Source organism: Podarcis melisellensis, assembly GCF_964234715.1.
Source record: "Podarcis melisellensis genome assembly, chromosome: 14".
NCBI lineage: Eukaryota > Metazoa > Chordata > Lepidosauria > Squamata > Lacertidae > Podarcis > Podarcis melisellensis.
The window spans coordinates 45,860,730-45,875,450 of record NC_138546.1 but is presented as its reverse complement, the minus strand read 5'-3'; the positions used below and the strand labels follow the sequence as shown (position 1 = coordinate 45,875,450).

The 14,721-nt window shown below is 45.8% G+C and overlaps 1 protein-coding gene across 2 annotated transcripts in view; it reads left to right on the top strand.

Moving 5' to 3' along the window:
* The window catches only part of ALPK3 (alpha kinase 3), a 75,168-nt gene that overhangs the window by 29,314 nt on the left and 31,133 nt on the right, over nt 1-14,721 (top strand). For both annotated transcript variants that reach the window (XM_081887571.1, XM_081887570.1), the window contains 2 exons: nt 276-393; nt 11,523-12,966. In XM_081887571.1, the coding sequence (XP_081743697.1) occupies nt 276-393; nt 11,523-12,966 (1,562 nt within the window). The remainder of the gene's footprint in view (nt 1-275; nt 394-11,522; nt 12,967-14,721) is intronic.

Below are 14,721 nucleotides of genomic sequence, written 5' to 3'. Positions count from 1 at the left end.
CTCAGTTGCAGCCCTTGTTGCTGCTTCTTTGCCTCAGCCTCCCTTTGCCCCAGCCCTATAAACACTGGACCACGTTCCCAAACTTCTGCAGCTCGAATCAATCTCTCTTTTGCAACCAGGAGAGCCATGCAGAACAGAGCAGTTTCTGGTATCAACCTGTATGTGGCAGAATGTGGGGCTTTCCCGCATGCACCTTGGAATGATGTTCATCTTGGGGTTATGCGCTCCTTGACTCCCGTGCCCCAATTCCTGCTAATTTGTCATGTCCTAATCAGGTTACCCACAACCGGAAGTGACCTGGTACAAAGATGATGAAGAGATGGACCGATACTGTGGCTTGCCAAAGTACGAGATCTTTCGTCATGGGAACCGACACACGCTGCAGTTGTACAAGTAAGGAAAGTGTGTGTGTATGTGTCTCTGTGTGTGTTGGGGATACCTGTTAGCTAGCTGTGGCTGGTTTGAATATTGAGGAACATTGGCCTTCTGAAATATACAATCTGTTCAGGCCTCTATCACTTCCTGGACTCAAGGCCAAATGCATGAGGAGATACAAATTCCCAGATCATGGAACTGCCATTATTCTTATTATTCTTATTATTTTTATTTGAATTTATATACTGCCCTATACCCTATACCCAGGGGTCTCAGGGCAGTTAACAGAATGAAAACCATGCTTCAGAGGTCCAGGCACTCCTTTTGATGATGATTTTCAGTTTTATACATTTCAATAATTTCACAATCATTTTAACATTTCATAACTCGACTTCCTTCCCCCTCTTTCTGTTGTTCCTTAAATTTATTTTTAATACTTTCTGCAAACCCGAAATTAAATTAATTTGCTCATTTATTTTTCTGCTTTAAATACCCACTCTTATAAAACTGCAAGTTACCACAAGAATCCTACCAATGTTCTTACTTGTTTAAAGTTTATTTGTAAATATTCCATAAACCATTTCCATTCTTTCATGAAAAAGTTTGTTATCTTGATTTCTTACTTTTCCGGTCAGTTTTGCACACTCCCTTTTCTTTCTCACAGAATAATAATAATATAATAATAATTATTATTATTTATACCCCGCCCTCCCCAGTCGAAGCATTCTAAAAACATTCTAAAAACCTTTCATTGTAAAAATTAATTAAAATCAAATTGATGGCAACCATTAAGCAAAATTCTGTGCAGATTGCAAGAGGAGGGGGTCAGGCTACACCCTGACCAAAGGCCTGGTGGAACAGCTCTGTCTTACAGGCCCTGCGGAAAGATGTCAGGTCCCACAGGGCCCTAGTCTCTTGTGACAGAGCGTTCCACCAGAAGACATAAGAACCTAAGTTGAGCCTGGTGGATCAGCCCAGTGGCCCACCTAGTCCAGCATCCTGTTCTCACAGTGGCCAACCAGATGCCTGTGTGCGGGAAACCTGCAAGCAGGATTTGAGTGCAAGAGCCCTCTCCCCTCCTGTGGTTTCCAGCAACTGGTGTCCAGAAGCACAGCTGCTTCCAGCTATGGAGACAGAGCCTAGCCGTTACGACTAGTAGCCATCAATAGTCCTCTCCTCCCTGATTCTCAGCCAGGTTTGGTTGGTGGCCCAGAGGAGCAAACCAGATACAGTGGTACCTCGGGTTACAGACGCTTCAGGTTACAGACTCCGCTAACCCAGAAATAGTACCTCAGGTTAATAATAATAATAATAATAATAATAATTTTTTATTATTTATACCCCCCGCCCATCTGGCTGGGTTTCCCCAGCCACTCTGGGCAGCTTCCAACAGAATATTAAAATACAATAACCTATTAAACATTAAAAGAAGAAGAGTTTGGATTTGATATCCCGCTTTATCACTACCCTAAGGAGTATCAAAGCGGCTAACATTCTCCTTTCCCTTCCTCCCCCACAACAAACACTCTGTGAGGTGAGTGGGGCTGAGAGACTTCAGAGAAGTGTGACTGGTTTAAGGTCACCCAGCAGCTGCATGTGGAGGAGCGGGGAAGCGAACCCAGTTCACCAGATTGCAAGACTACCGCTCTTAACCACTACACCACACTGGCTTTCCTAAACACGGCTGCCTTCAGATGTCTTCTAAAAGTCTGGTAGTTGTTCTCCTCTTTGACATCTGGTGGGAGGGCGCTCCAAAGGGCGGGTGCCACTACCGAGAAGGCCCTCTGCCTGGTTCCCTGTAACTTGGGCTAAGAATTTTGCTTCAGGATGAGAACAGAAATTGTGCAGTGGCGGTGTGGTGGCAGTGGGAGACCCCATTAATTAAAGTGGTACCTCTGGTTAAGAACAGTTTCAGGTTAAGAACGGACCTCCAGAACGAATTAAGTTCTTAACCTGAGGTACCACTGTAATTGCCATGTGACTTTCCCATTCACATATCAGTAAATGTGTGAAATAAGTGCACTGTCGCAGAGAGTTGTGCTTTCCACAACGCCCCACCAGATACCTCTGGGAAGCTCACAAACGGGGTGAAGCGTGTGACGGCCCACCATTGCTCCCCAGAAAATTGTATTGAGTGCAGGCTCCCCCTTTCCAAGCCCTGCATTGAAGATATGGTGGCTAGTGGCCATTGGCAGATGTCCCCTGCATGATTTTGCCTCGTCTCCTTTTGAAGACATCTGAGCCAGGGGTAGGGAACATATGGCCTTCCAGTTGTTGCTGGATTCCAGCTCCCAGCCGCCCCAGCCAGCACGACCAGTGGTCAGCGACGGGTGGGAGTTGCAACTCAGCGACCTTTGGAGGGCCACAGGTTCTCCCCTCCTGATCTGAGCTGTCAGCTGTCACTGTCTCTTATTGCAGCCAATTCTATAAATTCACGGCCTGCCCTGTGAAGAAGTGCCCGCTTTTGTCTCTGCCGAATCTTCTGCCGGTCAGTTTCCTCGGATGACTCTGATTTCTATTCTAGTGTTTTTAGAGGACAATTATATAAGCTTCTGTCATGTCTCCCCCATCACCCTTAAGGCACCTTTTCTCTAAACTAAAACCACCCTCCAGTTTTTTGTGATGGTCACCACCTTGGGTGGCTTAGAAGAGGGTGAGGCAATCTCTGGAGGATAAGGCTGTCCATGTATCCTGGGCAGGATGGCGAAGTTCTCCCTCCACAACTGGAGGCAGGGTCCCTCTGAATATCAGCCGCTGAAAACCATCTGTGGGGAGAGTGCCGTTGTGTTCCTTCTCCTGAGCTTTCCATGGGCACCTGTTGGCCATTGTGAGCAAGGGTTCCGGGCCTAGATGGGTCTTTGGACTGATCCAGGAGAGCCACTCCTGTGTTTCTATGCTGCAGCCTTTTCCCTCTATGGGAGGAACCCCCAATCATTAGGATTGCCCCTTTCTGCGCCCTTTTTGGTTCTAAAATGCTCTTTTTGAGATGGGCGTTTGATCGGTGAAGCCTTCCCATATGTATACCTTCATTCTGTTTGCACTGTTTTGAAAACTATTTTAAGGTGTTTTTTTAAATGATGTGTTTGTAAACCACCTTGAGATGCAGGTAGCAAGTGATTCATAAATTAAATAAAACTAAGACTATTACTTCAGCCACTTTTCTCTTTTCCCAGCTCACTTCCTTTGCTTTAGGATGGTTCGGATTGCTTTATCTGTGTCTCCCAAATGTTCTAGTGTTCTGATTTGTTTTGTAATTCTTCTTTTATGTCAGTGGCCCTGGGGGTTTCCTGTTGAAGGATGCCGTAAAGGTAAAGGGACCCCTGACCATTAGGTCCAGTCGCGGATGACTCTGGGGTTGTAGCGCTCATTTCACTTTATTGGCCGAGGGAGCCGGTGTACAGCTTCCGGGTCATGTGGCCAGCATGACTAAGCCGCTTCTGGTGAACCAGAACAGTGCAAGGAAATGCCGTTTACCTTCCCGCCAGAGCGGTACCTATTTATCTACTTGCACTTTGATGTGGTTTTGAACTGCGAGGTTGGCAGGAGCAGGGACCGAGCAACGGGAGCTCACTCTGTTATGGTGATTTGAACTGCCGACCTTCTGATCAGCAAGTCCTAGGCTCTGTGGTTTAACCCATAGCGCCACCAGCGTCCCTTCGAAGGATGCTGTAGAAATGCTTATAATGAATTATACCTTTTCCTCATTAAGGATGGTCCCTTGCACAAAAACTATATCCCCCCCCTTGCAGTACTAAAGCGTCTGTTTTCTGTTGCTAGGATGATAGAATTGAAAAGTTGGAAGATGACCCCAAGGGTTATCAAGTCCAACCCCTTGCAATGCAGGAATCTTATTTATAGCATTAATGACAGATTAATATCTGCTTTAAAACCTCAAAGGAAGGAGAGTCCACAATCTCCCAAAGGAGACCGTTCCACTGTAAAACAGCACATACTGTCAGGAAGTTCTTTCTGATGTTTAGTCGGGATCTCCTTTCTTGTAACTTGGAAAATGTGGGCAGCATGTTTGTACACTGAAGCGGTCCTGTCATTTGAGATGATGTTAGTGATGGTGTGGGAGCCAGCACTGTGAGTGTCATGTGCGGCAAACTCTGTACTGCCAGTTGCATAGCGCTCCTGATTTCCCTCTGACGGTACTTCCCCACTCAGACTCAATACTTCGGACGTAAGTGCTAAATGGGACTGTTGATGTAAGGCTCAAGCAAAGTTTGTATAAAATGATTTTTGAATGGTGTTTAACACCAAGTTGTCTCAACCGTATATATAAAAAGGCGAGCAGTCTGTGTTAGAGATGCAAGATGTTGCATGCTGGCATTCCACATATTGTTATGAGTTTGGGTGAGGGGGTCGGCTGCATGCCTGAGCCCCTTCTAGTTCCTAGATACAGCATGGATTCAATTCCTGGAATAGCTAGACTAGTTTCCTGGTAACAGCCCTCTAAATAGTAGTAGTAGTGGTGGTGGTGGTGGTGATGATGATGATGATGATAATAATAATAATAATTTATTTATACCCCACCCATCCTGCTGGGTGAAATATACTTGGAGTCGAGTGTGGAATTCATTCTCTTTATTCAGCTCATAGTAGTGAGGAATGCAAGTTTCCCCGAATTATCTGCTTTATATACATTATTTACACAATGGGCGCCACGTGATTGGCTAATTCCGGGATTCTCCTGTAGGCCAACCAGGTTGCAGCTTCACTTCCACCTAGAGTTGGATAGGGTGGCTCCTGTGGATCAATCAGACTGCTGCATTCTGAATCCTCTTGTTCTAGGACCAATCAGACTGCTGTATTCTGAATCCTATTGTTCTAGGACCAATCAGACTACTGCATTCTGGATCCTGTTGTTTTAGGACCAATCAGACTGCTGCATTCTGAATCCTATTGTTCTAGGACCAATCAGACTGCTGCATTCTGGATCCTATTGTTCTAGGACCAATCAGACTGTTGCATTCTGAATCCTATTGTTCTAGGACCAATCAGACTGCTGTAATTTGGATCCTATTCAACTCAGTACATAACACTGGGTTTCCCCACCCACTCTGGGCGGCTTTCAACAAAATATTTAAAACACAAGAAAACATCTGACATTAAAAACTTCCCGATACAGGGGCCATTAAGTGATAACAGGCTGCCCAAATACATCACAGGGGGAAACAGCTTGCAAAAATGCATTTATTAGTCAAAACCGTATTTTTAAAAATGTATATTCTAGGAGAACTTTCCACTAAAATGCTGATGAAATATCATGAGGATTAAAAAAAAAAAATCCTGCAAAAATGTGGAGAACTGGATTTTGAGATTTAAAAACCGAGAGACTGAGAGAACAAAAATGGACAGATTTGCCTACCCCCCTGTCTACTACAGATCTATGTATGGTCATTCTCCTAAACTGGGCTGACTGAGAAGGAAATGTCTCTTGGCTCCTTCTGTATTGGTTTAATCCCTACATCCACACTCACAATCCAGGGCACATGCTCATTGCTGTCCAAGAATGTGCAAAGAGGACAGCCTGTACGAAGGAGGGGCTTCAGGGCTTATCTACAGCTCAGCTGCAGTTTATTAGCTTTCCTGAGGTAATCTAGCAAGTGCCCATTCAAATGCATTAGTGCATCAGTTCAACATGTGACATGTGTGGCGCTGTTTTCCATTTTTAAAAGAGTAAGACACTAAGCATCTCTCCCACTCTTCCTCAAATTGAAAAGTAAATCTGTTCATGTAATTCTGGCATAGCATTTATGTAATTCTGACTACAGTAAGTAGCATAGCAGCCAAGACTACAATCCTGTTCCTACTTACCTGGGAGCACATTCCATTACACTTGCCTTGTTTATTAACAGATGCGTATGGAATTGCACTAAAAGTTAGGATGGGGAGAAATTTGATTATGTTGACATTTTAAGGAGAAACTGCACTCCTACACTTTGGAGGCAGTATGCTTCTGAATGCCAGTTGCTGGAAACTGCAGAATGATAGAATCATAAAATTGCAGAGTTGGAAGGGATCCTTTCCAACCCCCTCCAATGCGGGAATCTCGGCTAAAGCATCCATGACAGGTGACCATCTAACCTCTGCTTAAAAATCTCCAAGGAAGAAGAGTCCACCACCTTCCAAGGAAGTCCATTCCTCTGCCAAACAGTTCTTGCCGTCAGCAATGTCTAGGCAACACGATGACCCTGTTCATACACAATAGACAATCTTTTATAGAATTCCGTCAAACCATAACAAGTCCAAAATGAAATCTTTAGTCTCAGAGTCTCTGAAAATCTATAAATGAAGGGAGGTACCAGACTTGGTGCGATGAAAGACGAGCTGTGAAGCTTTGTGTATTAATCAAATATGATGTCCAACACTGAACAGTGATTCCGAATATTGACTACTGTTTCGATTATTACATGAGCGCTGTTCCACAGCATTTCATATTTTCATTCACATACATTCATTTGAAATAAGATGAGTTTATGAAGCAATTCTATATCCTCCCACCACGCTGACAAAGAATTCTGCGAAACAGTAGTCAATATCCGGAATCACGTGACAAGCCCTTGAGATATTTGAAGGGGCAAATGCTCTTGTGTTTGAGTCCTGGACTAGATGAACACCCCAAACCTGATTCTGCAGGATTTTCTTATGTTCTTATGAAACCTTATGGGAACCAAAATGCAGCTACCCTCAAAATTTGCAGTTCCTCGAATTTTGTGGGGAAAGTGTGCATAGAACATGCATTAATTTCATTATATTTGAGGGAATTGCTAGCAACGTGTTTTTTTTAGTCAAAAGTAAAAACAAAAATGCATTCATAGGGGGGGAATTAGCACAGAAATGCCAACAAATGTTCATGAGCATTGTTTGAAAATAATAATTCACAACTGTGGAGAACTGAATTTAAGACTGGGAAAAGGAGAAACTTTTTCCTCTGTCTGCAGTTTGGCAGGGAGGAAATAATATTGGCTTGCCTTACTGGGTACTTGTTTTGTTTTTTTGTTTTTTTACAAAGTAACAATAATAAATAAATAAGAAAAAAAATGTGCACCCCACCCCCAAGACCATTCCATTGTAACTATTCGACAGCCCAAAATTTCAGCATCTCCTGCGATGGTTTGACCCCTTTCCATTTTAACAATACAAATTCCACAAACACCTTCCATATCTCCTCAAAATCATTTCCCCTGCATATTCCCCATCTTACCTTAATAGCACATGTTAATTTATCATTTTTAGCTATATGCCACACCTCTTTAAACCATTCTTCCATTTTATATTCTGCCTGCCCCCTCGACTTCCTAGCTATAATAACTCGTGCAGCTGTCAATAAATTTGTGAGCAAGTCCTTCATAGCTTGCAAACCTTCCACCCCATCGTGAATTGATAACAATGCTACCTCTGGACTTTCGATCAGCTTTAACCCAGTGATTTCTGTTATCTCCTTAAACACCCTTTACCCAAAAAATTGTACATCACACGTGAACATAAGTGCCGGTTTCCTGGCATCCCCTCCAACATAACACCAAATAGTCCTTGTTTATTTGATTTAATCTGACTGGTGTTAAATACCATCTCCAAACTAATAATAATTTTCTTTTATCCTTAGACAACATTTTCAAACTGTTTCTCCCATATTCTTCCCCAGCTTTGACTATTTATCTGATCTGTTGTCTCCTTTTCCCGCACCTCTTTTAATTGATCTTCTTGGTCCTCCATTTCTGCTAATAACTGGGTACTTGTGAGGATTAGAACTCGGGAAGGCATGCAAAGCAATTTGAACCCTTGGTAGTACTGCGTGAATGCTAAGTATTAGCATATTGATATTGTACTTAGGTGCGACGACAGATGTCCCTGTGTGCTGAAGTTCTGTGCGTACTTCTCCAGTAAGTCACACTGAACTCCGTGGGACTTCTGAGTAAACATGTGCAGGACTGTGCTGTATATTACGGATTTCGATATGTCTCTTGGCTTCTTGGAATGAAGCTACAGGAGGAGCACAATCATAGCCATGTGTCCTCAGAAGTAAGTCCCACAGAGTTCCTAGTGGCTTCCTACTATTGCCACACAAATACCGCTTCACTGAGATCCCTCTTCTGTCCCTAGATTGGCAATGGGTGTGTTTGGTGGGGCCAGGGCTGGATCTGGGTCAAGGCTCCCCAGTTTCTGAACCTTAGTCTACATCAGACTTGGGGAACCTGTGGTCCTCCAAATATTGCTGGACTCCAACTCCCATCAGCCCCAACCAGCATGACCCATGAGTGTTGGTAGTTGTAGTCCAACAACATTTGTGGTTCGAGGACCCGACCCCTGCAATGTGGAAAGAATACACAAGGACACGTGATATAAGGTTAATGGGCAAGGAAAGGCCACAACTTTATTGATTACAGCAGTGAAAAGGTATTGGCTTAGGCATTGGATTTCTCAAACAAGTGGGTTTATTCACCAGAAGGTGGAGCCTGTTGATGCTAATCCCCCTGATGTCACCGAGGGTCGTGCCATGGCCTCCCGCCAAGCAGGCATCGGACAGAATACACGACCGCCAGATTCCTTTAACGGAATACCCAAAAATTGAAGGCATAGGCGATGGCCACACCTAGCTCTTCGACACAGCATAACACATTATTCCAATGCCTAACCTACCCACCAATACCACAAAAGTTGTGACGATTGCTACGAGGTAGGCGAAAAAACCAAAAAGCCTAATGCCAAATGGAAAAACTCCTACCAGGCCCCCTGGACAACCAGGGTGACCAACCTAAGGTCCATAGCAAGGCCAATGACCTAAGCCCTAACTCAAAGGGAGTGGAGGGTGGGTGACTCGCGGTGAGAGGACGAAGAATGAGGCCGGGCAGAGGCTGGCGCCGCAGCAAAAAGGCTGCTAAACACGCCCCCCCTCAGGCACCTGGACCACAGGCTTCCCATGCCCGGTGGAAAGGAAGGGATATGAGTATTATCGGTGCTTTTTTTGTGACAGTACTCATCAGTACAGAGTACCGACACACTCAGTGCCAGATTTACGTATAAACAAACTATAGCTTAATTTAAAGAGGGGAAAAACTGGATTTCCAAAATACAAGATAAAAAACAAATAAAATAAAACCTACATAGAGCAACAGTGTTTTGTGTTGTGCAGGCTCCTATGATGTAAGTAATGGGCCCCGCCTGCCAGCCTGCTCCCTAAAATATCACTACCACTATTAATATACTTCTTCTTAATTGTATTTCAGTTCAACAATTACTTTGATAAAATACATATTTTGTTATGTGCAAATGGCTTTAGATACCTATTAGGTCCATCAATTACCATATAGCATATATTCAACATAAAAAACAGTGACAATTTTTTGTTGACAAAGGACAGCTGGACATATAAAGGGCCCCATTACCTTCTGTAGCTTAGGGCCTCATCAAACCTAAATCCGGCCTTGGCCCAAGGTGCCTTTTCAAGATACAAGTGCTGATACCTCTTTCTTTATTTAAAAAAATAGTGAGTATTATTCTTAGCAACTATGGTCAGAATTCTATAATTTGGAGGTCCACATTTTGTACAGAGACTAGTTCTTTTCAGTTCCCATATAGACAATCTTTTTCTAAACTGGGCACAGCACTTTCCCTGCATCTGGCAATGGTGTAAATGGCTTTTAAAACCCAAATTGGGGTTACAGCAGGGTGGCATTAAAATGATCTTACTGCCACGGTCCCACTTTGGGTTACGTTCCCGCCCCCTGCCCCCTGCTTGCTTCTGCGAGGGCTCCTCCAGACTTGCCCCACTGCTTTCCCCTGGGAAAACCTGATCTTTACTGCTGAATTGGAGCAAACAGCAACTGGGTTTTCTCCAGATGGACATCTGCTCCGATTGAACACGGAAGAGCGGGTTTTCCAGGGGAAAGCAGTGGGGCCAAAGCAAAACCACTCAGAGTTGTGCCTGGAAAGCATGGAACAAGGAGGAAAACACTCAGACCTGGGTGGATGAGCTCAGATGCTCTGGACACAATTGCCAATTATGTGAATGCCTTAATGACTAGTTTGGCTTTAAGAAATGGTGTACAGGGTAGATTTCCACAGTTTTTCTGTAGTTTTGCTATTCACAGCTTGGGTGCTGTGACTGTCCTTTCCTGTGATAATGGGGGGTCAGGAGAATGCCCCTTTGTGCAATCCTGAGCAGTCAAAATGACCCCGTCATGTGTGCGCAGATGTCAGCTGAATGGTCCTGTTCGGCTCAGTCACATGAGTCTGTCTCACGAAGATGGCAGTCCGGAGCAGAGGCAAATGTAATGGAGAAACACACAAGATTGCTCTCTACTCATATGGCTGGCTCATTTCTAGCGTTCTACCAAACACATAGGAGCTGCTCATGGATGAGCAACTGGGAAAATGACAGAGACTACCTATTTAAGGCACATTAAAAGCACATTTGTCTCCACCTCTAAATCCTGGGAACTGTAGTTTCGTAAGAGTGTTGGATGCTCTGTGTGGAGTAAACTATTATTATTATTATTATTATTGAATTTATTATTGAATTTATATACTGCCCTATACCCAGGGGTCTCAGGGCGGTTCACAGAATAAAATCAAGATCTAAAACCACAAAATACCTAATAAAAATAAAAACAGCACCCCAATACCCCCGCCAAAAACCCACATTTTAAAAGGGCATAGGATGTAAATCAGATCAGCCAAACGTCTGGTTAAAGAGGAACATTTTTGCCTGGCACCTAAAGTTGTATAATGAAGGCACCAGGCGATCTTCCCTGGGGAGAGCATTCCACAGATGGGGAGCCACCACAGAGAAGGCCCCATTCTCGTATTGCCACCCTCTGGATCTCTCGAGGAGGCACACAGAGGAGGGCCTCAGAGGATAATCTCTGGGTTCAGGTAGGTTGATATGGAAAGAGGCGGTCCTTGAGGTATTGCAGTCCTGAGCCATTTAAGTCTTTATAAGCCAAATCCAGCACTTTGAATTGGGCCTGGAAACTAACTACAGTTCCCATGTTTATTTGGGGTGGGGTGTGTGTGTGCTTCAAATGTATGGCATGTACACAGCCTTAAACTTTGCACCTGTGTGCACTAATGCTCACAACAATGTGCTCCCTGAATCATGTGGGTTTTTTTCTCATGGCGCTGTTGCTCTTTGCCTCCAGGTGCAGAGAGGAAGATGCAGCCATTTACCAAGCCTCGGCCAGAAACAACAAGGGCATTGTGTCCTGCTCGGGGGTCTTGGAGGTGGGAACCATGACAGAGTACAAAATCCACCAGCGATGGTTTGCCAAGCTCAAGCGGAACGCCGAAGCCAAGCTGCGCGAGATCGAGCAGAGCAGGAAGCGAGGGAAGGAGAACGTGGAACTGGAGCAGCTGAGGAGGGTGAGCCCAGACAGGTTCCAGCGGAAACGCCGCTTGACCGGCGAAGTGGGCATGCGATCGGGCACCACCCTCTGGGACAAGGAGGAGGTGGCCAAGGTGCGCATCCCAGATGGGAAACCACGATTTGGAGAGGACGAGAAGAGCAAAGAGACTTCCGTGAACGCCAAGACCCTGTTCCCAAACAACTTCATAACAGGGCGTCTGGAAGCAGAGGTGACCACCAATGGGGACTCTTCTCTGGAGAGCGGGGAGGAAAACGGAGATGAAAATGCCAATGGCTTTCTTAACTATATCTATGAGACGGTGGAGATCATCAAAGCGAAGCCTACGGCGGCCAAAGAGTTTTCCGCAAAGAAGAAGAAGAAAGAGGAGGTCACCACTGCTCTGCCAAATGCAAGCCAGGATGTTTCCCCAGAAAAAGATGGGACACAACAGAGGAGTATTAGCTCTGCGCATGAAGATGCCACGCCCAACACCTTGGCCTACAGCACATCACCTTTTGCAGCAAATGGGCTGGTGGGCACAGAGCCCAGAGTGCCTCCTAGGCAGGTGGCAGAAAAGCCCATTGCCCGACCCTATTCAATGCCCCCTAAAGCAGATGTGTACTTTTCTCTGAAAGATATGTATTTTGACATGGGGGTGAAAGCTGAGGCTGAGCAGAAGACGCCAGAAGCCAAGGAAGGCGAGGCTGATCGGAACCAGCCAGGTGAGGATGCTTCCGTCCTGGGAGAGATGCTCCCAGCAGCCCCTATGGCTTTGAAAAGGTCAAAACCAGAGGAAGGGCAAATAGAGCCACGCGAAGAGCAAAAAACAGAGGAAAAGGAGGCTGTGGAAACAAAGGAGGTCCAAACAATGGCGGCCACGGATGCTTGCGAGGATGTCAACGCAAACTTATCCCAGTATCCCAATTGGACCGCAGAGGCCGTGCAAGAGGTGCATGGCTCCCTTCGGAGGGGAAATGGGGCAGACATTCCTGAAACAGATTTTCAGCATCCTAGCCAGGCTTCAGAGACTGGCCTTGGGGTGTGGGCTCCTCTTTCGAAGGATATGGTTGCCGACCTTCGCGAAACGGACTTGCTGGACTCATTCTGCCCTGAAGCAGAGCCATCCCCACAGCCCCAGAAGACCATAGGGCTGGATTCGTCTGTGCGCTTTCAGGAAGCGGCGAGAGACTTGAAGGAGGCCTCCTTAGGAGAGCAGCTGCCCGGCCAAGGGCCTTGTGAGGTACTGTAATTTTTTTTTTTTGCTATGACTGACCTCATGCAAAATGTTTCCCAAATCTGTTAAGCAGCAACTGCCAGAGCCCTGCCTGCTATTTATAGCTGAGAATGCGGGGATGTACATGACTAGCAATAAGCAGGGTGGTCTCTCTCTCTCCAGTCTAGCTCTGACCCCTGACTGTAAAATGTTGCATTGGCCAATTTTTAATATTATTATTTCTGCAGCTGGTCAGAAATGAGCCAGATGCATTGGGTGATCTGTGGCCAGCGAGCACTTGGGTTTATTTACGGGCTGGTGTTGAGTTGGGACCCAGCCTCATGTACTGGCCCTCCCGACCGGCGTCACTGCATTGCCGGCCTGCGGTCTTGGCTGCAGCTGTCCCTGACACTCAACATCTTGGTTTGGCCGGGGTCTATTTTTTGCTGCTTATTCTGAAGCATTTTCCATGTAATTCTTCATTAGGAAAGAACAAGTGTGTGCCTTGTTAACAGGGGATTTCCTAATTCAGTGCGTGGAGGATTTCGTGCTGCTCCTCACGGGTTTGGCATTTGAAGGATCCCTGCTGAGGAGTGGTCTGCGTGGGTGCGCAGAGAGGATCTGGGTCTGCGGGTGCAGGACTTCAGCGTGGTCCAACGAGCTGCAAGGCCCCAGCAACCGCAAACAGACTCTGGCTCATGTTTCCAGGGGATGTCAGCCTGCCCTGCCTGGGAACTCCAGGGCTCGGTGGGCAGCCAAATCTAAGAGCGTAAAAAAAGCCTGTTGAATCAGGCCAGTGGCCCATCTAGTTGAGCATCCTGTCCTTGCACTGGATACTCAGATGTCCATTATGGGAAGCCTGCAAGCAGGACCGGAGCACAACAGCACTCTGTTGACTTGTGGTTCCCAACAGTTGGCATTCAGAGGCATAATGCCTCTGACAGTGGAGGCAGAGGGAACATAGCCAATCCCTTGGGAATGTGGAAAACTGGAGCTGCCGAGTCAGACCCTTCCAGGCCAATATCATCTACAGTGGTACCTTGGGTTAAGAACTTAATTCGTTCGGAGGTCCATTCTTAACCTGAAACCATTCTTAACCTGAGGTACCACTTTAGCTAATGGGGCCTCCCGCTGCTGCTGCGTGATTTCTGTTCTCATCCTGAAGCAAACTTCTTAACCCAAGGTACTATTTCTGGGTTAGCAGAGTCTGTAACCTGAAGCGTCTGTAACCTGAAGCATCTGTAACCCAAGGTACCACTGGACTTCATGTTTTTGTGATCCAATGTGTGGGGTGGTTTGTATGTTAAAGTGGTACCTCAGGTTACATACGCTTCAGGTTACAGACTCCACTAACCCAGAAATAGTGCTTCAGGTTAAGAACTTTGCTTCAGGATGAGAACAGAAATCGTGCTCTAGCCGCATGGCGACAGCAGGAGGCCCCATTTGCTAAAGTGATGCTTCAGGTTAAGAACAGTTTCAGGTTAAGAACGGACCTCCGGAACGAATTAAGTACTTAACCCGAGGTACCACTGTATTTAAACACCTAAAAAGCTGCCCCCCAGCAGATCCAGGTACGAAATAGGGGTTCTGGAGGATAGACCACGGAATTAAGGAGCCGGGTGCCAAGAAGCCCACGCTTCATCCAGGTTTTTGTTTAGTACCAAAACCGACTGCACAGTCCTTTCACACACAAATCCACTCCTGGTTTTCCTTCCAAGCTTCCTTCATTTCATAGAATCATAGAATCATAGAGTTGGAAGAGACCACAGTGGGGACATTGGT